Source organism: Mobula hypostoma, chromosome 25, assembly GCF_963921235.1.
Source record: "Mobula hypostoma chromosome 25, sMobHyp1.1, whole genome shotgun sequence".
NCBI classification, from domain to species: domain Eukaryota; kingdom Metazoa; phylum Chordata; class Chondrichthyes; order Myliobatiformes; family Myliobatidae; genus Mobula; species Mobula hypostoma.
In genome coordinates this window covers 17,572,598-17,597,530 of record NC_086121.1, presented here as the reverse complement: position 1 = coordinate 17,597,530, position 24,933 = coordinate 17,572,598, and the positions used below count along the sequence as shown (strand labels likewise).

At 40.5% G+C, this 24,933-nt stretch overlaps 2 protein-coding genes across 7 annotated transcripts; both read left to right on the top strand.

The window, feature by feature from the left end:
* Positions 1-30: 30 nt before the first annotated feature.
* Positions 31-15,953, top strand: phf13 (PHD finger protein 13). 4 transcript variants are annotated; one of them, XR_010016115.1, is made up of 7 exons: positions 300-357; positions 995-1,032; positions 2,848-2,949; positions 4,612-5,212; positions 7,412-7,639; positions 10,542-10,622; positions 15,937-15,953. XR_010016115.1 is itself a non-coding variant. In XM_063033396.1 (5 exons), the coding sequence occupies exons 2-5, from the start codon at positions 997-999 to the stop codon at positions 7,636-7,638; spliced, it is 966 nt and encodes a 321-aa protein (XP_062889466.1). In that variant the 5' UTR covers positions 31-222; positions 995-996; the 3' UTR covers positions 7,639-10,492. The 4 variants fall into 4 exon arrangements, 3 of the variants coding, with proteins under 3 accessions (XP_062889466.1, XP_062889463.1, XP_062889464.1); XM_063033396.1 differs by lacking the exons at positions 300-357; positions 10,542-10,622; positions 15,937-15,953 and adding an exon at positions 31-222 and having other exon boundaries at positions 7,412-10,492; XM_063033393.1 differs by lacking the exons at positions 10,542-10,622; positions 15,937-15,953 and having other exon boundaries at positions 7,412-10,492.
* On the top strand, positions 15,945-23,053 carry thap3 (THAP domain containing, apoptosis associated protein 3). Of its 3 annotated transcripts, none has more exons than XM_063033399.1 (4): positions 15,945-16,060; positions 18,142-18,334; positions 18,617-18,697; positions 19,960-23,053. In XM_063033399.1, the coding sequence occupies exons 2-4, from the start codon at positions 18,179-18,181 to the stop codon at positions 20,278-20,280; spliced, it is 558 nt and encodes a 185-aa protein (XP_062889469.1). In that variant the 5' UTR covers positions 15,945-16,060; positions 18,142-18,178; the 3' UTR covers positions 20,281-23,053. The 3 variants fall into 3 exon arrangements, with proteins under 3 accessions (XP_062889469.1, XP_062889467.1, XP_062889468.1); XM_063033397.1 differs by lacking the exon at positions 15,945-16,060 and adding an exon at positions 16,590-16,906 and having other exon boundaries at positions 19,960-23,051; XM_063033398.1 differs by lacking the exon at positions 15,945-16,060 and adding an exon at positions 16,592-16,906 and having other exon boundaries at positions 18,620-18,697; positions 19,960-23,049.
* The last annotated feature ends 1,880 nt before the right edge of the window (positions 23,054-24,933 follow it).

The window sequence follows — 24,933 nt, the reverse complement described above, 5'->3', positions numbered from 1 at the left end:
GTTCACAGTAAACAAAATAGCACAGATACATCTAATTTAGGATATAATTAATATATATGTATGAATCCCATTGTTTTAGTTCATGTTTTAAGAAGATGAATGGACGCTTCCTACACCCCTCCCACCCCGGACTGGGAATAGAATGGTCGGGGCTTCATTTGCATGGAGATTAAGGGTTGACATCAGGATTTTGTTACATTGTATCATTCGGACCGGAGAAAGGTATCCATTTATTTTTAATTATAATTTTCTTCCTTCGATAGCGATTAAATTTTGCAAGGATACCGTAGAGCCTCGAATGTGAGAAATCTTTTTATTCAGAAATGACAAACCGCACCGCCAGGGGATCTTTCCAAGGTGGGCTCCAGATCCTGGAATTTTCCCCCCTTTCTAAATGCTATGGTTAAAGGATTCAAAACTAACTTTATCCCTTATATAGAAGCTTTATTTTGGGAGATCGCCGGCAAAAAAAAACACGGTCGTCAATATTATATAGGGATTTTCTCTTTAATTGGAGGCGCGATCAACGTTTATCCCGTATTCATTTATCGGAGAAAGAGAGGGAAATGGCAGCATCGATTCGAAGTATCAGCAGCGACTCTTTTTTTTTTCATTTTAGTTGTGTGCAGACACTTTCCTGTGTTTAAATCAGGAGGTTTCTAGTATAGGATCCACCCCAGCGCTCCACACCGATCTGGGCTCGTTGCTTTAACTGCAAACCGGCTTTCGAAATGCTTCTAACGCGATTAAATTCCAGTTTAATATCAGACTTAATATGTGCAGGAATAAAATGAAAGAAAAAGGTTAGGGAAATTCGGGTAACTTTTAAATTTGACCTGCCGCCGCCGCTGCCGCCGCCTCCTCTTCCTCCTCCATGGCGATCCCCCCCCCCAACCCTGAACTCGTTTGGTTCGTGGCAGGATTATGCTTCTCTCGCTCAAATCTCTTCAGCAGCGGAAAAATCTATAATTATTGTATCTTTTTATAATTATAGAGATGGATTCTGAATCGCCTTCAACTTTCGACTCGGAGGTAAGATCTGATTTAAACAGCATTGAGGTTGGGGGTGGGGCGGTTGAAGATCATGGGATCTCCTTGTGTTTGATTTTTATGTATATGTAAAATCAAGAAATTCCACTTATAAGATGAAATTTTTCGGCGATTTCTGTCGGCAGGCGATTCGATTTCAGACCCTGAGGTTTCGGAGTATAGTACAGCGCCTTGCGCCATCTTGTTGATTTGCATATATATTTAAACCCCTTATTAATCGGAGAGATAGGTTGGCGATAACGTGTCGCCCACCGCCTTTCATTGCTGCCTGTCTGAAGTTGGGGATTTGTTGAGGGAGGGGGAACGTTACCCTTTTAGACCGGTTTTTAATGTCCTCCCTTCATATGTCTGCTGCCTGTCTGTTCCTGGGAGATCGCCAATCCCTGTGTGTGTTTTTTAAAAATAATGAATATTCGCCATCTTGCCTCTGACCCTTCCCTTTTTCTGTCTCCCCCCCCTTTTTGAAAATAATAATCTCATTTTCCTAGTTAATGGTTCCTGCATCCACTGACCTCCGCTCTTCTCCCCCTCAGCCCCGAACTCCAACAGCACCCCACCCGTCACTTATCTTGGGTAATTTCACCAATGCTTGAATGTCCCTACTTCCATGTATTTTTTAAAAAATCCTTTCGGCGGTACTCTGGGTGGCAACTTAATTCAGTCAAATATAAAGATCTACTACTAATAAATTGTATTAAAATATACGAGACTAAATCGGCCCCTTTGTTTGTACAGTCACTCGGAGCTGTTGTATAAGGAAAGATGGACCCCTTGGATTTGTTAATTCCCACCGTATAAAATGTGCTCGTGTGTGTGTAACCGAGTGTTAACAGTAAGCAGGTCAGCCCTGGGGAAGTACTAAAAGTGAGATTTGATGGAAACGGATGCTTGCCAGGGTAGCTCAGCTTTAAATCTGTGGTGCCGTAGACAATGTTTAGACCGAGAAGTTACGATGTAGGTGGCATTTTACAACTGGGGAAAATGAGCGTGTGTCTCCTGTTGAAGTCGGCACTCTCTGCGCTAATCTAAATTACGCACAGGCTGATAAAACACGGTGCTGTGAAAGTCTAGAGTGCCAGGATTGTGGACACTTTTGCTTGATGTTTAATGGGTTCTGATGTCGCCAGTTCCCCTTCTCCTCATTTCCTGACAAAATCAGAGTTCAGTTTACAGTTTTTCTCCACACAGTTAGGAGTTGCACTGATTTCCAATGTAGCTTATTTTACTTGCTGCATTTAATATCATTTTACAAACGCCTAATCGTATTTTTAGGACAAACTCATTGAGCTAGAAATGTTAAGCAACAGACGGGATGCTAGAGGAGTTCAGCAGGCGAGGCAGTATCTATGGACAGTTGCCCAGATTTCTACAAAACTTAGAATGCGGGAGGAGCTCAGCGGGTCAGGCAGCACTTGTGGAGGGACTGACTCTTTATCTACAAAATTTCAGCTAGACAGAAGAAAAGTCCTGCAATGAATTCAGCTGACATTTAACAGAAATCAGTTTGAAAACTTCATTCACTGTGACACAATAATGGCTGACACAAAGCAATAATCTGCTTTGCCCACACCGTCCCTGTAAAACACTATAGTTTAAACTGGTAAATAGCAGAAACTGTACCTCATTGATTAGAGAAAGTAATGTTTGGACTATTAATGAGGTAGGGAAAAAGGCAGTGAAGAGGACTCATAAAATACATTTTAAGACTCCTGACTACCAATACACATACAGAATGCCACTGATCTAGTGTTGAATAAATACATTGCTAACCTTCTTTGTCTCTCTGAATCTTCCCAGGATTACTCCCCATCTGATAAGAGGAGCAGAACAGTGGAAGACTTTAACAAATTCTGCACTTTTGTGTTGGTTTATGCTGGGTATATCCCTTGTCCTCAGGAAGTGAGTTTTGGTTATTCTTACTACAATTTATGTACAGCTAGATGAGACCGCATTTCTAATACTGTGTACAAATTTTGGTAATGCTGCCTATTTAAAAAATATACACTCAGTGGCCACTTTATTACATGCAGGAGGGGAACCCGGTGTGGTCTTCTGCTGCCGTAGCCCATGCACTTCAAGGTTCGAAGTAACGTGTATTCAGATTTGCTCTTCTGCACACCACTGTTGTAACATGTAGTTACTTGAGTTACTGTCACCTTCCAGTCTGAAGGTGTCTGAACCAGTCTGGCCATTCTCCTCTGACCTCTTTCAATAACAAGGTGTTTTATTCATCCACAGAACTGCCACTCGCTGGATGTTGTTTGTTTATTGAACCATTCTCTATAAACTCTAGAGATTGTTTGCATGAAAATCCCATGAGATCAGCAGTTCCTGAGATATTCAAACCACCCCGTCTGGCACCAACAATCATTCCACAGTTAAGGTCACTGAGATCACATTTCTTCCCCATTCTGATGTTTGGTCTGAACACAACTGAACCTTTTGACCATGTCTGCATGCTTTTATGCGTTGAGTTGCCGCCACATGATTGGCCGATTAGATATTTATCAATGAGCAGGTGTACCTAATAAAGTGAATGCCACTGAGTGTAAACACCTGCTATGAAGATTTGTCAGGCTGGTCCCTGGGACAGTGAGTCACATTTGAGAAACTCGTGTCTTCTAGGTCTCTGGAGTTTAAAAGAATAAGAGATAACTTCATTGAATCAAAATTCCTTAAGGCAGTAGATATGGCAGCAGAATTAAGCCATTCAGCCCATCGAGTCCGGCTACCGTTCATTCATGGCTGATTTTTTAAAACTCCATTCCCCTGTTTTCTCCCCAAATCTTGGAGATTGTGTACCCTTGAGTGCTATAAAGATTCAAATGCTGATTCCATACAGAATCTGCGATTTATAGATTTCTGATTATGAAAGAAATTGAAGGAGATGGAGATGAGGAAGGAAAATGTTGAGGTGAATCAGCCTCGACCTCACTCATTTATGCCCACCTCTTCAGTCCCTCTGTCCTTTCTTTCCCTCGAACAACCAACTGCCCATCCTCACTAACTCCATTCTCAACTCCTCATCCTCTCCCTCCTTTCTCTTCAATACCTCTCACCCTTTCCCTACCCCCTCCTGCTTCCCCCCACCTCATTTAGCCTTCCCCTTATCTTTTAGCCAGCTCATTTCACTCCCCACTCACTAACTACATCTTTGTTTCTCCATCCCTCTGACCCCTCCTGAATTTCTCTATCTTCTTCTTCACCACACTGCCACCCCCCAACCATGGTCAAAACAAATTTTAACCAGATTCTGCAAATATCATGCAAGTGCTGCACCAAAATGATCCATTTTTATTGATAGAGGTGTTACTGTCTCAGGTCATGGATTCAAAAATAATTGTGTAAGGGCTAAAGAAAATTGATGCATGCCCCAAGTAGCCTGCTCCCATTCTCCATTCAGCTCAAGATTGTCAGCCCAGATTGTGCGCTCAAGATTTTTAAGTTGGACTTGATCGCACATCTTTCTGACTGTTAGATGAGAGTTCTTTCTATTGCACAATGCTGGACTCCTCGTTATTCTTTGACCTGATAAGATGTGTTACCTTTTTTTCTTTTCAGGATTTGCCTCTACGGACCAGCTCCAGTCCTCCTAACAGCACAGGCAGCACAGCAGATAGTGAGCCCTGGGATCTTCGCTACAATGATCTTCCATTGTCTGTTCCTTCCAAGGCTAAACGCAGGAAAACTCTAACAAGCTTCAAGCGAGCCAAACCTTATTCATTTCTTAAGCATCACAAATCTGGTGGCTTCCTGCTGCCTGCCTTCAATCGTAGGAAGTCTGACAAGATGAAGAGGAAGCACAAGGTGAGGACAAAAGAGGAAAGCCCGAGGATAGAAGAACAGCACGTTGAGGAATCTGTCAAGCAGGAATCACCCAACTTGGATCCAGTGACCAAACAAGAACTCACTGAACATGATGCAGTGGACACAGCACCACTTCCTATTAACACAGTATCTCTTGCCCCTGAGCCCCTCACAGACTTCCCAAGTAAAGGCCAGGACGGTTCTTTTGTGCCAGTTACTGCAACAGAAACAATAAATGAGACGATAAAAAGTGAAAAAGTGGAACGACACAGAACTGTTTTCCGTCAGGGAAAGCAGGTTGTGTTCAGGGATGTGGATACAACAGGCAATGACGAGGATATCATGGTGGATTCTGGTGAGTGCCATGTACTGATGGCTGTTACTGATGGTCATCCTTGTGTGTATGTCTCTGTGTTACAGACTCAATGTGTGTCTTCTGCTTTGGCTGGTACAATTGTTCAAACCTGAGGTTAGGTTGTGTGGACAAGTAATGTCCCCTTGGTTGACTGGGTTAACTGAGGTGACACATGTCTGTCCTGACGAAGGGTCTCGGCCTGAAACGTCGACTGCACCTCTTCCTACAGATGCTGCTTGGCCTGCTGTGTTCACCAGCAACTTTGGTGTGTGTTTCTCTGTCCTTAGTAATGTGTAATCATCAATGGAGTAACACACCATGATAAATCTAAAAATAGGTGGTTTATTTTCAAACTATTAACCACCAAAACTAACAGCAGATTATATGATTTACAAATTGATAACCAATTAAGCATTAACCCTTGAGCATCGTGGCATAAGAATTAACCCTTAAGCATCGTGACAAAGGCCAGCTTTTGATTGCCATACCCATGTGATGAATGGTACCTCATCAATTCTTGGGATGTATTTGTAATCTCTAGGACTAGCAAGGATCAGGCCATGACTCTTGTGTTTGGAATAAATATGTCATAAACATACAAATAACTAGTGACAGCACTCGCTTTATTGCATGGAGCCCGTTCATTATTATCATTGGTTCGTGTGTTTGGCAACTACTTACCCATTACAAATGCACATAGACTAAAAGGTTCACTTATTAATCCCTGTCGTTTAGTGTACATCATGCAGTAAATTCTGGAGTTCAATTTACAAAAACTAAATGGCTTGCTCTCTTCATGAGCAATCATGTCCAAAACTCTATCTCTAGAACGTTGCTTGGGTTTGATTCTATTGTTGTTTGGAGCATACCAGCTCCTCCCTCCCTTCACCTTTTTCTGTAGTTTATAAATTAAGCCACTTGGAATTTAAACTTGTGGGGAAATCACATCCAGTCTTTTTTATATGGCAATTATGATTGTACAGGCACCTTCCAGTAGAGGGCACATGAGCGATCTCTTTGTACCTCAGTTTACCAAGACTGGTTTTAACTTGCTTTGAGCCTTTCTTAAGATCAACAAACTCTGTGACAACTTGAGGTCTTCTTGGTTAGTAAGATTTTATGTATTTTCACACTAAGCCAATTCTTCACTTGATGGTTATTGGGCAAAGCTGATTCCCATTTTGCTCTAATGTTAAAATTATATTTGTTCAGATTATGTATGATCTATTCAGAGTATGTAAGATAATAAAAGGTTTGATCTGATAGAAAGAAATTAGATAGAAGCTATTTACTTTAGTGATGAGCAGGAGTTCTCAATTTGGGGTCCATGGTTTAAAAAATTTTGGGAATCCCTGGTCTGGAGGAAAGGGGAATAACTTTGACATTAGAACTTGGCTGTTAGGATGACCTGAAAGCAAATCATACAAGGGTATAGAAAGTCTATAGAAAACTGTAATGAATTATTTCAATTAATCTTTAAGATCAGGATATTGAAGGTTACAAATCAAAGCAGATCAATAGGTCAGCATCATTTTCATTCGCTCTCATGCTTTTTTTTGATATGACAGCTGTTACCCCAACCTATTTCCACAGATGTAGTAATTCTCATCAGAAAAGCAGAAATTTGGTCAAACAGTCAAAGTAGAGGTGGTCCTGCTCAAACTAGGACTGAGAAATATTGTTGTCCTTGGCCATTGATTAATGTCCTTAAAATTAAGTCTTCTGGCTGCCCTTTTATGCTTCACTTCAGTGACCATACAGGTCCCAATACAGTGCATGGATAACATTTGCCTCAAGATCAAGGTGCACTCCATGCACTTGAACAAAAGATCTGGGATTACATTTATAGTGTCAATACTGAGAAAGTGCAACATTTTAATGAGTGTGACATTTAAATTGAGATGGCAAACTGAGGCTTCATTTGCCTTCTGAGTTGGGTGTAAAAATAAAAATTCCTAACCACTATACTCATCAATATTTATCTCTTCACTGTCATCGGTTAACCTGGTTATTGTCACTTTGTTATATATGAAAACAGTTATGCACAAAGGAATGTGTAGTTTTCTCCTTCATAATAACAAATACAATCCAAGTCAACTGTCAAGGAGTTCCTCACCTTGTGAAAACTGATGTGAATATTTGCAAGATGTTATTACCTGATGTGAGATAATTAACTTTTGAAAGTTCTCCCCTGAACAGATGATGATTCTTGGGATCTGGTGACGTGTTACTGCATGAAGCCATTTGCTGGACGTCCAATGATAGAGTGTAATGAGTGTGGTACCTGGATCCACCTGTCCTGTGCAAAAATCCGCAAGTCCAATGTCCCGGAGGTGTATGTCTGTCAAAGGTGCCGAGACTCCAAATGTGATATTCGACGATCAAACCGGTCCCGGACCGGCTGCAGAAAGCATTTCCTTGACTGAGGTGTCAGAAGCTTTTTCTTGATTTGTTTTATACCTGGGAAAGAGAAAAGAGAATCTTGAAATGATAATGAGGCAAAAAAACAAGCCTTTTTTTAAGACAAAAGATCCTGATGGACTTGCTTGGAGACTTCCACCCATTCATGCAAGAATTGCCTGCTTTTTTGACTTTCTTTCTGCACACCCTCATGATTTCCATTTCAGAACCTACAAGACTACTATATCAATTATAGTCTTGGCTAGTCTATCATGGGATGGAATTTGGGCATCGGGGGTGGGGTGGTGTGGGAGGTGGGGGCAAACATGCCAACTACAAACAACATTTCCTTTACCCTTCTGAGCCTTCTGTTGGTTATCACCCTGACTCCACCGCCTCTGAGTTCAAAATAAGAAAATCCACAAGAGAAAGTAAAGATGGCAATAATCTTAGTTCATCGTTCTCATCTTCCTTCCTCTGCACTCCTTTGTTATTAAGAGTCTCAAGCAAACAAAAGGGGCCCAGTGCAATAGACAAAGCCTTAAAACACTCTAAATTGAGAAAGGGGGAAAAATAAGTAATACCTTTAACTAGTAGCCTGGCATTTAACAGTGCAATAAAACCTAAAGATGCTGTAAATACACTTCAACTCTTTCATATTCAGTCAGTAAAGGTGGGTTAAAGTATCTTAATTTCCAGCCAGGATACACATTTGATGCTATAACATCTCTCTTCACAAGTGATGTTTGCCTTTTTTTTTTCATATTTCCTGGATTTTACTGTTGTATCAAGAGAAAACAATGCCCTTTTTGGTACCAATGATATAATTTGCCCACCTGCATTAAAAAAAGTCAATAACAATTGAACCAGAACTAAATATTCTTTCTGGAAAGGTAGATAACTGTGTTAAAACATTTGATGGGTGGGTTCATTTTTTTTTTGTAGTGTGACTGACATTACTAGAAGGATTTGGAATGGGGAAAGCAACTTGGAATTCTTTTTTAAGATTATTTCTTTTTTATTATTTTTGAGCAGACTTTACACAGTTTCTGATGCCTAACATTTGGTACTTAAAAACAAACTCCTACAGTGAGAAGGAGAAAATGAGATCCTTAGGAGCTAGTTTTTAAATGGTCATTGAATTGATCTCCATCTTTATGTTGTTTACAGACAATAACATTAAACTGCTGGTTGAAAGTTAGCTGTTTAAAAAGTCTGTTTACAATTTAGTTCAGATGTGTTTTTTTAAAATCCTATCTGTTGATGGTACATTAGATCTGTTATGGCAACGTACTGGAATTAATTCAGAATAGTAAGTCCAGCTAAAAGTTTATGTGAGTAGGAGATCACTGTCTATTGAAGTGTCCCCATATCATTCATCTGTTTTTTTTTAATCTGGTCTTCTAGCTACATGAAGGGGATTGTCTTTCTTGTGCAACCTTCCTTCTCTATATACTGCAAAATGTATATTGCCGTAAAATATTGTACCTGCATTTTTATTTTCTGTTTTATCCTACGGATATTTGCCAATTTGGATCTTCTCAATCCTGACATTAGTAAACTCACTTACGAGAAATAGCTCCCAAACTTTTGCCTACGGATAAAGTAAATGAAATGAGAATCCTCCCCTTACTGTACATCTCACCTACTTGCCCATCTTTGTTTTCTGTGTCTTACCACTATAACCAATGATCTAGGCTAGCTAGATGTAATTATGGGGATAAAAGATATAGTGGGTACTAAAAGATGTCTGACAATCAATCCCCTTTGCACTAATGCACACAAGATTAATTTGCCTCCTCAGTCACTCATTCAAATAATACAAAATTTCATCCGCCAGAATATTCCCTTTTCCCCCACCCCATATTTTGCCGCTACAAGAAAAGTGTGAACTGGTTGTCTCCCTTGTCAATAAAACTACCTCCTCAGACTTACTTTCCCCATGTTTAGGATTGGGATGTGAGGAAACAATCATTTTATGAGGGGAAAAGCCTAGGTTCATTTCCCATTGAAAATCAGATAAGATTCAGAACCTTTAGTACCACACACAAAATGCTGGAGGAACTCAGCAGGTTAGGCAGCATCTATGGAGAGGAATAAAGAATCAACATTTCAGGCTGAGATGCTTCATCAGGACTGGTCCATAGATTCTGTCTGACCTGCTGAGTTCCTCCAGCATTTTGTATGTGTTACTCTGGATTTCCAACATCTGCAGAATCTCTTGTCCCTTTAGTCCTAGTTGTGATTGCTAGCGTTTGCATTGTTGGACAGTGAGCAAGGACAGAGATGGGGTCAGGTGTGTTAATCAGAGAAAATTAATACACACACACACACTCTCTCTCACTCTCAAGGCTTGAGATGTAAATAATAGCTGGAATGGCCAGCAGGTGGAAGGTGACTGATCCCTGTAGAACTGTTGAAAGAAAGTCAACTTTATCAGGAGATAAAACCCATATCTGACACATATACAATTTAATTCATAAGGATCCCAGAAATCTATCGTAGTAAATCATAGTTGTAAAATGTTCCTTGGTATGTGATCAAAACTCATTTTATCACACTCTTCCAGAGGAAAACTTATCCTAGCCGCAACCCCATTTTAGTTATTTTAATGAGGGTGACTTTTATAAAGCAGCTTTGCAACTTTACAAGGACTGGTGGGTGCTTTTGCTCCCAATGGGAATATCTGCAGTACTTTGTCATGCAAGACTAACAAGTCTCTGATTTAGGGACACTTTGCAGTGATGTTGCAAGGAATGTTGAAATGTCTCCATGGAAGGTTTATCAAAGCGGAACAAAGAAAACCTTGTTTCTGTGAAACTTTGTACGTGTATATCGGAAGTTATTTTGTAAATAAAGATTTAACTATTGGTATTTTAATTGATGAACCTGTTATGACTCTTTTTCCCTTTCTCACACCATATTAAAGGAAATCAAACCAAAGGAACAAGTGCACAAGGGACTGATCCTGAGTAAAATTCTCACTATATTTCTCAAGACCCTAGATCAGGTAGGGAACTATTAGATGTAGAATGATACACTTTGCACCTAACCTCAATGGTTCCCCTTAATAAGTATTCTTACATTTTCACTCTTGACAGATGGTTTATATATTCAGATTAACACGTGAGCATTGGTGAGAGAAAAAGTATTGGATGAAAATACCTGCCTTTATTCATGTTGGTAGATGCGTAGATGCAAATAGTGTAGAATAATTGTTCTTGGTGGAAAGTCTTACTGCAGTGTTATTTGCCAACCAGCAAGTACAGGGTCATTTATAGAATTACCACAGAGTTCTACAGAAGAAGAAAAATTAAATATCTAGTAGATGCAGCAATTAGTACAGCCATCTGACGGCTCAAGGTATCAAGGTGTTATTTTGACCTGACACAAAGGTAGGGGTACAGCAAAATAAGGAGGTAAGATGCAGAACAAATAAGGTTGCTCCCCTGAAAGTGAAAGTTTGCATACATCCAATGAGAAGTAACACAATGTAGATTGGAGTTGGATTATTATTGTTATCTTGTGTACCAAGGTACTGTGAAAAGCTTGTCCTGCATACTGTTCATACAGATCAAATAATTACACATTATGCTGAGGGAGAACAAAATAAAACCTTAACAGAATGCTGGTAACAAATAAGGTCAGGTTAGATTGAGGTCAAGAGTCCATCTGATCATATTAAGGAATCATTTTATAGATTTATAGCAGTAGAATGGAAGCTGTCCTCAAGCCTGTTTGTACTTGCTTTCAGACTTTTGTGTCTTCTGCCCAATGGAAGAAGGGAGAATTGATGTCCAGGGTGGGTGGGTCTTGGCTGCTTTAGAGAGGCAGTGAGACATACATACTGAGTCCACGGAGGAGAAATTGGTTGTCGTGATGTGCTGAGCTGTGATCAAAACTCTGCAGTTTATTTTGACCACGTGCAGAGCAGTTACAATACCAAACCATTATATATCCAGATCGGATGCTTTCTCTGGTACATTAATAGAAACTGTTAACAGTCAGTGGAAACATGCTAAATTTATTTAGCCTCCTGAGGAAGTTTAGGCTCTGGTGAACTTTCTTGGTTGTGGCATTGACGTAGTTCAACAGGGACAGGTTATTGGCGATGTTCACTCTTAGGAACTTAAAACTCTCAACCTCAACACTTGATATATAGACAGTGACAGGACTAGGTAATATAGCAATGGATGAAAATAATACTAGAAGTTGTTTGGCTTTATTTGACTCAATTTAAAAAGGTAAAGAAGCAAATTTTGCGGCCTGATCATGGCAGGTAGAGGAGGTATGATTTGTCGGAAATTCTGTCTTTTTGAGTGAGAGATTAAAATAAGGATATATCTATTGTTACAAGTTCCCATGGCAATTTACAAAGACAAATAAGAGATCAGAATCACAATCAAGTTTATCATGACTGAAAAATGCCGTGAAATGTGTTATTTTGCGGCAGCAGTCTGTGCAAGACTTAAGAATTATTATAAGCAATGAAATCTAATTATTCTATATGGAACCATATAGGCCACCAATATTCCCTGCATATCAAAAAAAACTCACTAGAGAGATCTTCCTCTAACACCGTCAGCTTTGTATTCCCCACTGGCTTAGCCACTTTTACCTTCTCCCCATAAGCAGGACTGCAGAGGCAGACACATTGTTTTCTGTCTGCTGTTGCTCTATTAAACTTATTTCTTCCTATTTTGATCTTGCTTTTACTCTATGACATCTCGGATGCCCTCAATTTCTTTGTCAATTTTCTATTTCCTAACAGGCTCGCCTTCATCACGCACATACAGTTCCTCTGCACATCCATCCCAGGTGTGGTGGTCTGAGGACCTTTCACTTCTTTGAACAGAAGCCAAATAGCTTCTGTTTAGAGGCATATTTATTCACCCAGATGAAATTACGCTCACATTGAATGACATCTTCATCCTCATTCACTTTCTCCAGATTAAAAATGGAGCTATAAGAACTTGTGTAATCTAAAGCTTTGCCCAAACCTTTGTGGAATAGGTTGGAACAGTTTGTTTCATCTGGCTCAGGTTCCTTCCCTCAATTCATTTTGTGTTTCAGTACTGAGGCAGCTTCCTGCATTCATCCAGAACTTGGAAATGTCATTACACTTGCTGCTGATTTCTACCTTGTTCTCACAATTACTTGATTTACATATTCTCCATCTCCATCTCAGTGGGATAGATTAGCTGATATCTAACACAGATACAATGTTAACTATATTTCCTCCCACACTGCTTTCTATAAGAACTCCATTCCATTTTCTCAATTCTTCCATCTCTGTTGTAATTGCTTTGATGATATTTTCCACACAGAATCCTTTGCAATACATATTCCACAGTTAAATAAAGGCATCTGTTAGTCTTGCGAGACCATGGATCTGCGGCTGGAAAGTCTTCAACCTCCGGGCAATGTTGTATGGAAGACTGGCAACTGCCCATGATGCAAGTCTCCCCTCTCCATGACACCAATGTTGTCCAAGGGAAGGGCATTAGGACCCATACCACAGTTACATTTCACCTATTTCCCACAACTTTGCTCTCACCTCATTTTCTCCAAGCATGGCTAGGATACCTCACGCCAGTGTTCTTTTCCCATAAAATCATCAGACATATGAGCAGAATTGGGCCACTCAGCCCCTCAAGTCTCCATCATTTGATCATGGCTGATCTGTTTTCCCTCTCAACGCCATTTCCTCAATGACCACCTTTCATAAGGTCCACCACCTTCAAAACGAAATCCACCAGCAGACACATCTCCTTTTTGGCTTTCTGAAGGGATTGTTCCTTTTGTGACTCCTTGGTACACCTCAGTCATGGCACTTTTCCACGCAACCATAGGAGGTGCAACATCTGTTCTTTTACTTTCACTGTTCCCACCATCCAGGAACCTAACAGACCTTCCAGGTGAAGCAGTAATACATCTGTATTTTTTTTTACAATCTAATGTGCTCATGACATTGAACAAGCCATAAACATAACAGATGGCCAATTTACAAAGCACCTCCATTCCATCTGGTCAGAGATGTCTAGGTTGGAGTGCGAGTGGGATAAAAGAAATTAAACTGGCAGGCCTGAGCTTCTTGCTTTTCCTTAGCCCACTACACCATCCTAAACATCTCTGACCTCCTGCACTGTGTTCGACCAGATCCACATAAGCACTCTTCTTTCTAGCAACAGACAACCTTTGATTATTAAAATCAAACTCAGCAGTTTCAGTAACACACTTCTGTTTGTGTCAGAACTGGCCAGTCCTGTTGTAAGATGATCCATTTTATATTAACTTGCCTATTTCTCTTTCTATGGACATTGCTGTGCATTTTCAGCATTCCTGGTTTCCTATTATACACCAACGATGGCCTGCATTTCATGATTTTACATATTCTTTTGTTTGTTTCTTCTCTCTCTGTCCTCTGTTCTCTTAATCAGCCAATTCTATAACTATTGGAATCATCCTGGCAATCCTGGCCTCATTCAATCAGATGTACAGTGGATTCCGGTTAATTGGAACACATCAGGTCTAATACATTTTGGCCCAATTGAGTGGCTGCTCCAATTAGCCGAAGTCAAGGAAATAATTAAAAAGGTACAAAAAAGGACAAACTATTGTTTAACTGAGTAACAAATTACGTATTTAAATGAAATATAGAACAAAATAGAATACTGTCAACACTACTACATTACTATAAAATTGTGTATTAGTTCCTAATAGTTATGGATGGAGGAATTCATTCAGTGTATGCTGCTGTGTTTTTGATTGACTGCAACTGAACAAAATCAGCAAAGACATCTAGTGTAGCTGATGGACTGCCTTCATATAATGCTTTCGACGATTGCATCCTCCAAATCTTCATCTTCATTGTAACATCCAAGATGATAGTCGATAACTTCAAATTCTTTGTAGTTCCTAACTTGTTGAAGTAATGAAATAGTTTCAATCTCACTCCTGACAATTTGCTAGAAACAGAACAGCTTCCTTTGAACACAAACACACAGAGCTGAAGATACTTAAAAACTGTTCGATTAAAGCACAGCCAAACGAGTGCACACAACTGATGTTAGTTGCAAACTGTTCAGCAACAGTCTCCTGATTCAATTAAGCGGAATTGTGTCCCAAATAAAAGAAGAGAATCCAGCTATTTTCTTGATTAGCTTTTTTTCTTTGAGTTGTCCCAAATAAGCAGCTGTCCCAATTAACCAATGGCCCAACTAACCTGAATCCACTGTGTTCCCTTTATCGTACCCATAGTTCCCTCACCCTCTCTGCAACAGAAAACAGATTCATTTTCTCACTTTCCCAGTTTTGATGAAGAGTCTGCACTTGAAAAGTTGCCTTTATTTATCTTTACAAAGATGCTGCACAACCTTTTAATACTTCTACCTGCTGAATGTTTCTGCATTTTTGGTTTTAATTCATCGGGACTAATGTGATAAAAAGTGTGAAAGGTGTATTTTTAAATACGCTTTTAAGGAGCCATGGTACTACAGTTCAGAGTTTGGAGTTCAATTCCAGCGCCATCTGTAAGGAGTTTGTATGCTCTCCCTGCGAGTTTCCTCCAGGTGCTCCAGTTTCCTTCCACTGTCCAAAAATGTACCAACAGGATGGGTAATCGGTTATTGCAAATTGTCCTGTGATTAGGCTTGTGTTAAATAGGTGGGTTGGTGGTGCTGCAGCTCATTGGGTGGGAAGGGTCTGTTCTATGCTGCAAATCTAAATCAAATCAAATCAATCAATAAATAAATAAAAAGACAGATCCAAAATGTAAAGAATTGAAATGGCAAAGGAAAGCTTTTAAACTGGTTGAAGGAAGGAAGGGTGTGTTAAATTCTGGGAGACATTTAAAGAAGAAACTTTTAAAATGTATTGAAAGCAGTTCTGGGATTAGACGATTAACTGACACAGGCAGGTTGTCTTGTGAGGAACATTTGCACAGGATACGATTGTATCTAATGGATTTTAGGAAAGTGGGAAAAGACTTGACTGAAATGTACAAGATATTGAAAGATCTTGATAGAGCAGATTTGGGAAGGGTTTCCTTTCCTTGGAGAATCTGGAATGAAGGATTACTTTTTAAAAATAAATCATCCACTTAAAGAGTTTTGAGTCAATTTTTTCCAGAGTTTGCTCTCTTCCTCAAAGTGTGATAAAATAAAAGTCTTAATATTTTAAGGCAAAGGTGGATAGATGTTTGATGAACAAGAGTGATAGGTTATTGGGTTGGTGGAGTTGAGATTAGTTAGGTGAACTGTGATCTTATTAAATGACAGACCAGTTTTGAGGGTCTTAATGGGGTACTTGTGCTCCTTAATCAGGTGTCCATAAATTTAAAGAGTAAAAAGAAACCAGTGGAGGCCTGGGTAAATCGAAGTTCCTGAAAGCAGTCGGCACTGTCAGTTCAAGTGAATCGCAATTTGTGGAATTTCAAAATATTTACAGGCAAGTGAGAAACAATTTTAAAAAACCTGTAGAAAACAGGCGTGATTACATCTAAAATGATTAAATTCAACGTTCACCATTGTACAGCGCAGCTGTAAGAAGAGATGTTACACTTTGAGCTCTCACTTTCCTTCATTAGAATAAGTTGAAGCGTGGCAGTAGCAATGAAGCGCACATTTCAAATAGGAAGAGTTCAGTAAATCTGCCTAGTGTGAGGATACCACACTGAGTAGGGAAGGCAGCATACAGAAACCCAGCCGCGGCGAAGGCATTGCCTGAGGGAAACCGGGCACAGGAACCGTGCTGTCACTGATAAACGCAACACACACTTGAGATCCTTAAGTCTACTTCCACACTGCGGTAGCCTCTGGGCACGTCTGATAATTCAGAGACTTTTAAACTGTATAATCCAAAACCACAACAGAATTTGCGCCAAAATCCAAATCACTTCTACCTGAAGACCGTCTCAACGTCATCACGCATAACGTAAAAAATACGTCATTGAGCGGATTCCACCCTCACCGAAAAAAATCCGAGCTGATTTTGAGGCAAGGGATTCGGACCTCTTCGACATGCAGTTGTGTCCTCCCCAGTAAATTAAGTTCGGAAAGGCTCGATTTGACATTTATCCTTCTTGTCAGTTTTCCTGCGGGTTGATGAGCGGTGAGCGGCCGAGCGGTGGCGCCATTTTGTGGTGAGGGGTGCGGCGAGGCGGGTGTTGCCGGCAGGCCGCCATTATTGTGGGGGGCAAGAGCGGGGCCGCGGCTGGGACATGCCCAAGTCATGCGCTGCCTTCAACTGTACCAACAGGTACAGCAGCAAGAACAAGGAGCTCACCTTCCACAGGTAAAACAAGCGGAGGCTTCTCAGAGTCGCAGCATTTTAATCAGCCTACAGTGTTAGATGATAGAAATAATGTTGCAATATGCTGTTATAACTACCTACAGCTCAGGTAAATCTGTCAGAGATCCAACGTATTCATAATCGGTGTGCATGTGTACAGAGAAATCACTTTCAATGAACGAATAAGCAGAAATACTGTACGACTGCCACAGCATTTTGGGTACCAGTAGTTCACCCGACACATAAGTAAATCTGTCAGGGATTCATAAAATGAATATTCTTTATGTGAATGTAGTGATAATTTAAAAATGTAAAATTGCTGTACAATTATAATAGCACACCAGAGACAAGTAGATTCACTGTCACAGGTAACCTGTATAAAGTAGCATCCTTCATAGTGCTACCAAGAGTTAGCATAAACAATTCCCATTGCTGCCTGTAAGGCAGCGTTCTCCCCATGACCACGTAGATTTCCTCCGGGTGCTCTGGTTTTCTCCCACAGTCCAAAGACGTACCGGTCAGTAGGTTAATTGGTCATAGTTAATTGTCCTGTGATGAGGCTAGGGTTAAATCCAGGGTTGCTAAGTGGCGTGGCTCAAACGGCCTACTCTGCATTGTATCTCAATAAGAAAAAAATAATTTAATAAAATAATCATCATTATCTGCCATGTTGTACGACATAGGTGATCCTGACCTCCACAACTACGATTGTCCTTGGCAAATTTTTCTACAGAAGAGGTTTGCCAATGCCTTCTTCTCGGCAGTGTCTTTACAAGAGAGATGACCCCAGCCATCATCCATACTCTTCAGGGATTGTCTGCCTGGCGTCAGCTGCTCATACGACCATTCACCATCTATTCCCATGGCTTCACGTGACCCTGATTCAGGGGATAAGCAGGTGCTACACCCTGCCCAAGGGTGACCTGCAGGCTAGCCGAGGGAAGGAGCGTCTTACACCTCCTCTGTAGAGACGAATCTCCACCCCACCGCCCAAAGTAACATAGGGCATTTGTGCTTACTGGTGTCCTAGAATGGGGAGGAAGGTGGAAACAGGATTAGGCGGGGCTTGTGGTGGGAAGAGAGGGGGTAACAATGGTCCAAGTATCGGAAGGTAGAGGGTGTTATTTCTGTGTCCTGTAGAGACTGAGATGTATGTAGATGGCATAAGCGGGAGGGTAATATGTACCATTGAAAGGACAAACTGTTTCATTTGTAGGTGCTCTTCCCTAATTATTCAGGTTTCCATTCAGCAAGCCGGACCTTTTGATAGAGTGGATGAACAATGTCGGAAGAGCTGAATTCAAACCCAACCAGCACACGGTCATTTGCTCAGACCACTTCAAACCAGAATGTTTCAACACTTGGGGGAACCGAAAAAATCTGAAGCATAATGCCGTGCCCACAGTCTTCCACTACCCAGATAACATGAAGGTACAGTGTTAGTCCTATTCTGTCCACTTGGCCATCCTGAATTTTAACTGCTTCAAAAATTGCAGCCATGCCTTGTTGTGTATCAGCTAACCTACGGAATTTCTCCCTCAACCCTCTCCTCCTTCCGGATACTATTTAAGATCTGACTTGCAACTTGCCCCTCATGTCTCTGGCTTGTTCCAAAATTTTATTTACAATTGTGAATCAGTTTGAGAATCTTTATCCTTTCTTCCCCCATTCTAAAGTGATAGTCCATTGTTTGACCTTGCTTGTTTCCCCCAGCAGAGACATCGTGCAAGGAAAAAGCTGAAAGTTATCGGTGAAGTAACAAAGACTGACATGGCTGAAGAGAAGCCTGAAATGGTGGGTATTTGGACAAGTCAGAACTCGTGAAATCTTGACTGCTTCAGAATTTGGGTGGGGGTGTGGGAGCAGAATGTTCGCTTCAATGGGGAACATTAGAATTTACCTGTAGTGCATATCCCTCCCATTTGAATCAAAGGACGCTGCTGTTCAGGCTGACCTTCTAATGCAGCACGGCAGGGGGTACTGTTCTGTCGGCAGTGCCATTTTATTTTTGAGTGAAACATTACACCCTCTCGTATGAAGATAGGCATTTGCTGGTTTATATTTGTTGTATTCAAGTTCTTTTGAACCAAGTGCAGACTGGTGAGCAAGAACAACAAGGTTTGGGTGGGCCCCAAAACACCAGCAATTTCTTTCCTCTCAGTGATGCTCCTCGATCTGTTGCGTTCTTGCAGCAGGTTGTGTGTTGCTCAAGAGCAACAGTTCTCGCCGAAGTCAATAGGCCTATAAAACAGCAGTCCAGAAAACTTTGAAATTGGTGCTGATACAAATACTAAATGGTTAATCAACACACCCTGCTGGTTGTAAGCAATTGCTAATCTCCCTAGCATAGGGAAATAAGGGAAGATTTGATAGAGATGTACAAAATTATGAGGGGTATGGATAGCGTTAATGCAGGCTTTTTCCACTGAGATTGGGTGAATCTAGAAATAGAAGTCGTAGGTTAAGGGTGAAAGGTGAAATATTTAAGGGAACTTGAGGGGGGATCTTCTTCACTCAGAGGGTAATGTGAGTGTGGGATGAGGGACTGACGGATGTGGGTTTGATTTCAACATTTGAAAGAAGTTTGAATAAGTACATGAATGCGAGGGCTATGGCCCAAGTTGGGTTGAAGGGACGAGGCACAATAACATTTTGGCATTGACTAGATGGGCAGAAGGGCTTGTTGTGCTCTATAACTATTTTAAATGTACTTATTCAAAGTGATAGAGATGGTATGTTGAAACAGTAAGCATAATTATAAAGCTGATGAGTGTTAAGCTTCTAAGGAAAACAGAGAGTTAGGTATGTTCATAAAATCTGAATCCTAGAGAGGGTCCTGTTTGGTGGAGGAGGTATCTCATGTTATATGAAGTATACGCACATGTACATTTCATCTGTCTGCAGGTGAGTAGATGGTCGTGGATGTGTTTGCCTTGGTCATTTGTGTTTGCAGAAGAGTTTTATTACACAAGTAAGGTGATACGATCTCTCCCTTTGACCTGTGCTTGTCCTGTTGACTGCATCACTGTCGAGTCACTATGGCTTCCTGTTTTCAGGTGCCTGAGCTGGTGCTGGGTGGAGAAGAGGAGAAACTGCCTCTGGCACCTGCTGCTGAAGATGGTTCCACCAAAGGCAGTGCAGATCATACTTACGCTGCCACCAATCTCAGCATGATGAAGAGGAGACTGTTCGCTGCCCTGGAAAAGAATGAGAAGCTGCGGAAACGGCTGAAGGTGAAGCAGGAGGAGATGAGGAGGATGGTGAAAAAGTGGCAAGCAGTCAAGGATGAACTGGAGACCCTGAGAGCGAAGAGCCTGTCGACACCCAGCGAGGTGACCCTCACAGACATAGCTCACCTGCAGGACTGTATAAATTAAACCACATGTGTGCGGAGAGCAAAGACTGGAGTGAGTGGGGAGTTCTCACAATCTCTGTGAGGCGAAACTTGCTGGTGCAAACGAATTGCATTAAGTGATGCTGGAACAATTTAAAAGGAGAAGGATAGACTTATGATAATCTGGAAATTATATTTGTGCAGGAGATTGAGCTGGCCACAATACAGCATGGTTGAAACATGTCATGCTGTTTTATTAGTCCATCGAGATATCTCTGAAGCTGAGTCATAAAGAATTCTGGCAATTGGGTTGTCAGAGACTGAACTTGTCAGAATTGTGCTCTGTTGGTAGCCAGTTTAGGATTAAAAGTCTGACTGTTTAGAATGCAATGTGACTTGCAACCTGTCCTATCCTTTCATGCCTGAGTTAGTTTTACTGTCTTAGTTATAAGATGCCTTGATTGCAAACTGTGAACTCCTTAGTTTATTTTTCAGTTTGTGCTCAAGGCCTTCTCTGAGCCCTTAGGCTATTTATGTATCACAGCAATCCCTCAGATAATCAAATGTAAGCAGTGGGGAAGCATAGACTTGTTGTCAGGTCATGAATTCTGGGCAGTACTGTTGACCTAATTGTATCATTGGTGGTTATCTGCTGTGTTGCAACATAATTTTGATGCAGTTTGGGTCAAGCCTTGCACATCACACAGCTAACTCGATAGCAGCTCCCTCAGTCTACAGACTGTAAAATCCTTGCTGCCCCTCTCAAGGAGGAATTTACAAAACTGCTCCCAACAACCTGAGCTGACACCAAGTTGACACTTTTACTGAACAGGGTACAAAACTGTCCATAGTGTAAAACCAGCATGTTTGAGGCAGTGCATGGAGAATTTTAATCTTCATTGAATTTATGATGTACTGAAACCCTGGAGCATTTGATGCCTACAATGGATGTACAAAATGAAAAGCCTTTTTATAAAGTATCTCTCATTTGAACATCAAAAATCAACCCCTTTTTAAAAAAAGACATTTGCTTCGGGGAATATATGCAGGTTGACCCCGAGTTATAAATGCCCAATTTATGGACGCACCAACATACAAAAGAGCTACTTTGATATTAAATTCAAAAGTCTGACATACTTGTATCCATTCATTCCCATAAAAAGTAGAACTAATTTACTTTTGACTTTTAATCATTGTTCTTTCTTGTCAGTTTTATATGATTTTGATGCCATTCATTGCAGTGTGTGGAGGTATGGTTACCATATCAAGTAATTTTTGTGAATCTTCCAACTTGGGGACAGAATCAATTTACAGACATCTGTGAAAAGGGAACTCATTTGTTCCCCAGGGACAGCCTGTATAGAGTTCATATGGCTTCCGTCTTGGTAGACTCTCATTTCCCAATCTACGCTTCGTTAATCTCAGCCTTAGACAGCAATTGGAGCTACATGAGGTCACAGTAAACCATCATGATTAAGGAGAAGTGAAATTCCTGCTCTGTATTAATTTCTAGAAACTCTTATGAACAATGAGTCTGTGCTTGCTGTGAATGAGCAGATGTAAGCATTTCATTGTTGGGGCTGGTCATTCCCAACTCAAATTGTCGTCATTGGGAGAGGTGGAGAGAGAACATTAGTCAAGGAGATAAACTGATCAATTAGAATGTGAATTTGAGATTCATGCTATAACTGAATTATTTGGTTGTGGTTTCAGTTTTTAGTTGTATCTGTCTTCCATAGGAATGTACACTGGGGGAAAATGAGAATAGGCTGTTATTGACTATTGATCTAGAAGTTTCATCGTAATGCACCCACCTTTGTCAGTACCCCATTTCCACCACATCTATCCACCAGTGGACCCTTCTCCACCTTGACACCTGCCAATGTTTTGCCTGACATGTCTGGGGCACCGAAAACAGCTATAATAGTGATAGTTAGGAGGCTGGATTTTCTGTTTGAAGATTACTAATGAATCTACATCCTTTAAAGTAAATCATTTTGGACATCTAATTATTTTAACTCTGTCCCCAGTGGTTCGACCCTCTGACCATTGGAAACTGTTTCTTGTTATTTATTCAATTGAACTGTTTTTAATTTTAGGCTTAATTAAATCATCCCTCAATCACCTTTGTATGAAGAAGAATAATCCCAGTTTTTCTATTACCTCAGCAAATCTGAAGTCCCTCATTTCTCATTGCATTTTAGTAAATCTCCTCTGCACTTTCTCCCAAGTATGTACGTAGTGTAGTACAGTGTGTAGTTATAACTGTAAACTATCCCCAGTTTGCTGATCTTGGTTGTGTCTACAGTTGGGTTTGCAAAAAGATGGTCTTCACTGAACTTGCAAAAAAAAAAAATCAACTGGCAATACCATTTCTTCACCGGATGATGATTAAAACAGCATGGGTGGCAATCAGGAAAGAGAAAAGCCAAGTTACGCTACGATTTACCCTGGACAATGTGCAGACAGACTGGATAACTACAGAGCGTATTCATCTTTGTGGATATCCACTTTCCAACAGCTGGAATATTTGGAGGGGAAGAAGTAAGGGAACAATTGTCATGGAGAGTTGGCATGAAATTATTGCCTATTTGATGGTGCACGGATCTGTGATTTATTTACTGATGTCATTAAAGCTTAAGTCACTGCTGTTTCTATTCAGTGAATGTGGAACACGTACATCCAAATCTAAGTGTATCTTTTTCCGTTAATGAAAACATTCTTAAACACAGATCAAAGACTTATGAACGTTTGAGGATTAAACATGGCTTGGGCTTTAACTGTACTGGAGATTGATCTTGTTGCAAATGTAAACTATACATTGAATGGTGCCAAATTCCTGTTTAATATCATTTTCTTGTAGGGAGCCCATTGTGTGTCACTGAATCTGATATCTTATTTTGGTCTAAATCAGAGCAGGGAATTTGAGTGTTACTCAAACCGACACTATGCCAAATGTACAATAGAGTTTAAATATGAAGTGAAAGTACAAAATGCCCAGCAGATGTGCTGGCACTGGAAAGATAGCAAAGAATAGTAAACACCTGCTTTAAATACATAGGATGGATTGGAAGTAGAAAATTTCAAACAGATTGTTCAAAAAAGGAAGGAATGCTGCAGTCATTTAATTATTTTGAAGTGAAGACAATCTAGGAATAAAAGCAAGCACCGCAAATAATTTTCATACTAAGATCCCGCAAAAGAAGATTGAGGCCAATGTGCTTTTTTAATCGTTGACTGAAATGGGAATGTTGGGTTGAAGAATTTCCTTTTCCTTTATGCACTGCTCTGAGATAATTTTTGAGCTAACTGCAATGACTACAGAAGTATTTTACCAATTGTTAAGTGCTTTGGAAGGTCATGTAAGGTTTTATGAAAATGCAGGTCTTTCTTGCACTGTATCTAACTGGACAGGAAGACAGGTTTAGATCATGAAAAGTGATTAAAAATACATTTAAAATTTCTTCTCGTTCCAAGAGTTAGAAGCACGAATCATGCTGATTATTGTTTAATGTCCCTATTCCACTGAAACTAGGATTAGCTCATGTAGGACAGTAAAGCTGATGTTAAAGCTTCTGAATTTATGAGCTATATGGTGGAGAAGTGTTCAGAATCAAAACTTTTGGGATTGTGTATGAAGATCGTAACATTACAGATCCTGAACTTCTTTTTGTGGTGTAAAAGTTGTCTCTGTGTACTTTTTAAATCAGCTTTCATGAGGACTTCATAAAGCAAGATCTTGATCCAGTAAAGAACAAGGTATGAGTTGAGGGACAAACCTGTAAAATAAGCACCACGTTCATGAGGTGGGCTTTGCCATCTAGAATGATCCCAGCCACCATTTCAGCAACTCACTTTGCAGAATTATTGAGAGTCTTAAGAACTTTGGGCTCAACCCCATCAAAGGACCAACCCTTGAAACTTCAAATGAATTGGGGATTAATGTTTCCATTTTCAAAAAGAAAAACATCTGATCTGCATCCCAAAGGGAAACAAATTGATCTTCCTGAGGGACTTCAGTGGCAGCATGGAAAAGGATGTACCCCATTGTCAAGGTATGATGAGCAAGCAAGGAATAGGGAAGACTAATTCCAGTAGGGTGCTTGGAGCACAGCCTTGTCATAATTAACTTCATGTTTCATCAGAGGGACAAGCAGAATATCTGATCCAACTGGAACCTGCAGAATTATTCATTGCCTAAGTGAGAAACAGCAAAGATAACTTTGGATCTGCACACCATAGATACCAATGACTTTTGACTGACCATCACCTAATCTGAAGCAAAACACACAAAATGCTGGAGGAATTCAGCAAGTCAGGCAGCATCTATGGAAATGAATAAACAGTTGATGTTTTGGGCTGAGATCCTTCTTCAGAACTGAAAAGGAGAAAGACACCAGTATAAAAAGGTGGGAGGAAAGGAAGGAGGCTGGCTAGAAGATGAAGGTGTGAAGCCAGGTTGGAAAGATAGAGCTGTAGAAGAAGGGATCTGGTAGGAGAGGAGAATAGACCAAAGGAGAAAGGGACCCAGGAGTAGGTGAGAGAGGTAGGCCAGAGTGGGGATAGAAGAAGAGGGGAGGGGAAAGGGATTTTTTTTTACCAGAAGGAGAAATCAAAATTCATGCCATCTGGTCGAAGGCTACCTAGATGGAATATAAAGTGTTGCTCCAACACCTTCTTTCCTCATTCCTTTTCA

Coding starts and splice junctions, on each gene's coding strand:
- phf13 (XM_063033393.1), top strand. CDS start 324: ATGACAAACCGCACCGCCAGGGGATCTTTCCAAG. Junction 358..994: donor CGCCAGGGGATCTTTCCAAG/GTGGGCTCCAGA, acceptor TTATAATTATAG/AGATGGATTCTGAATCGCCT. Junction 1,033..2,847: donor CTTCAACTTTCGACTCGGAG/GTAAGATCTGAT, acceptor GAATCTTCCCAG/GATTACTCCCCATCTGATAA.
- thap3 (XM_063033397.1), top strand. CDS start 16,833: ATGCCCAAGTCATGCGCTGCCTTCAACTGTACCAACAGGTACAGCAGC. Junction 16,907..18,141: donor AAGGAGCTCACCTTCCACAG/GTAAAACAAGCG, acceptor CTAATTATTCAG/GTTTCCATTCAGCAAGCCGG. Junction 18,335..18,616: donor ACTACCCAGATAACATGAAG/GTACAGTGTTAG, acceptor TGTTTCCCCCAG/CAGAGACATCGTGCAAGGAA.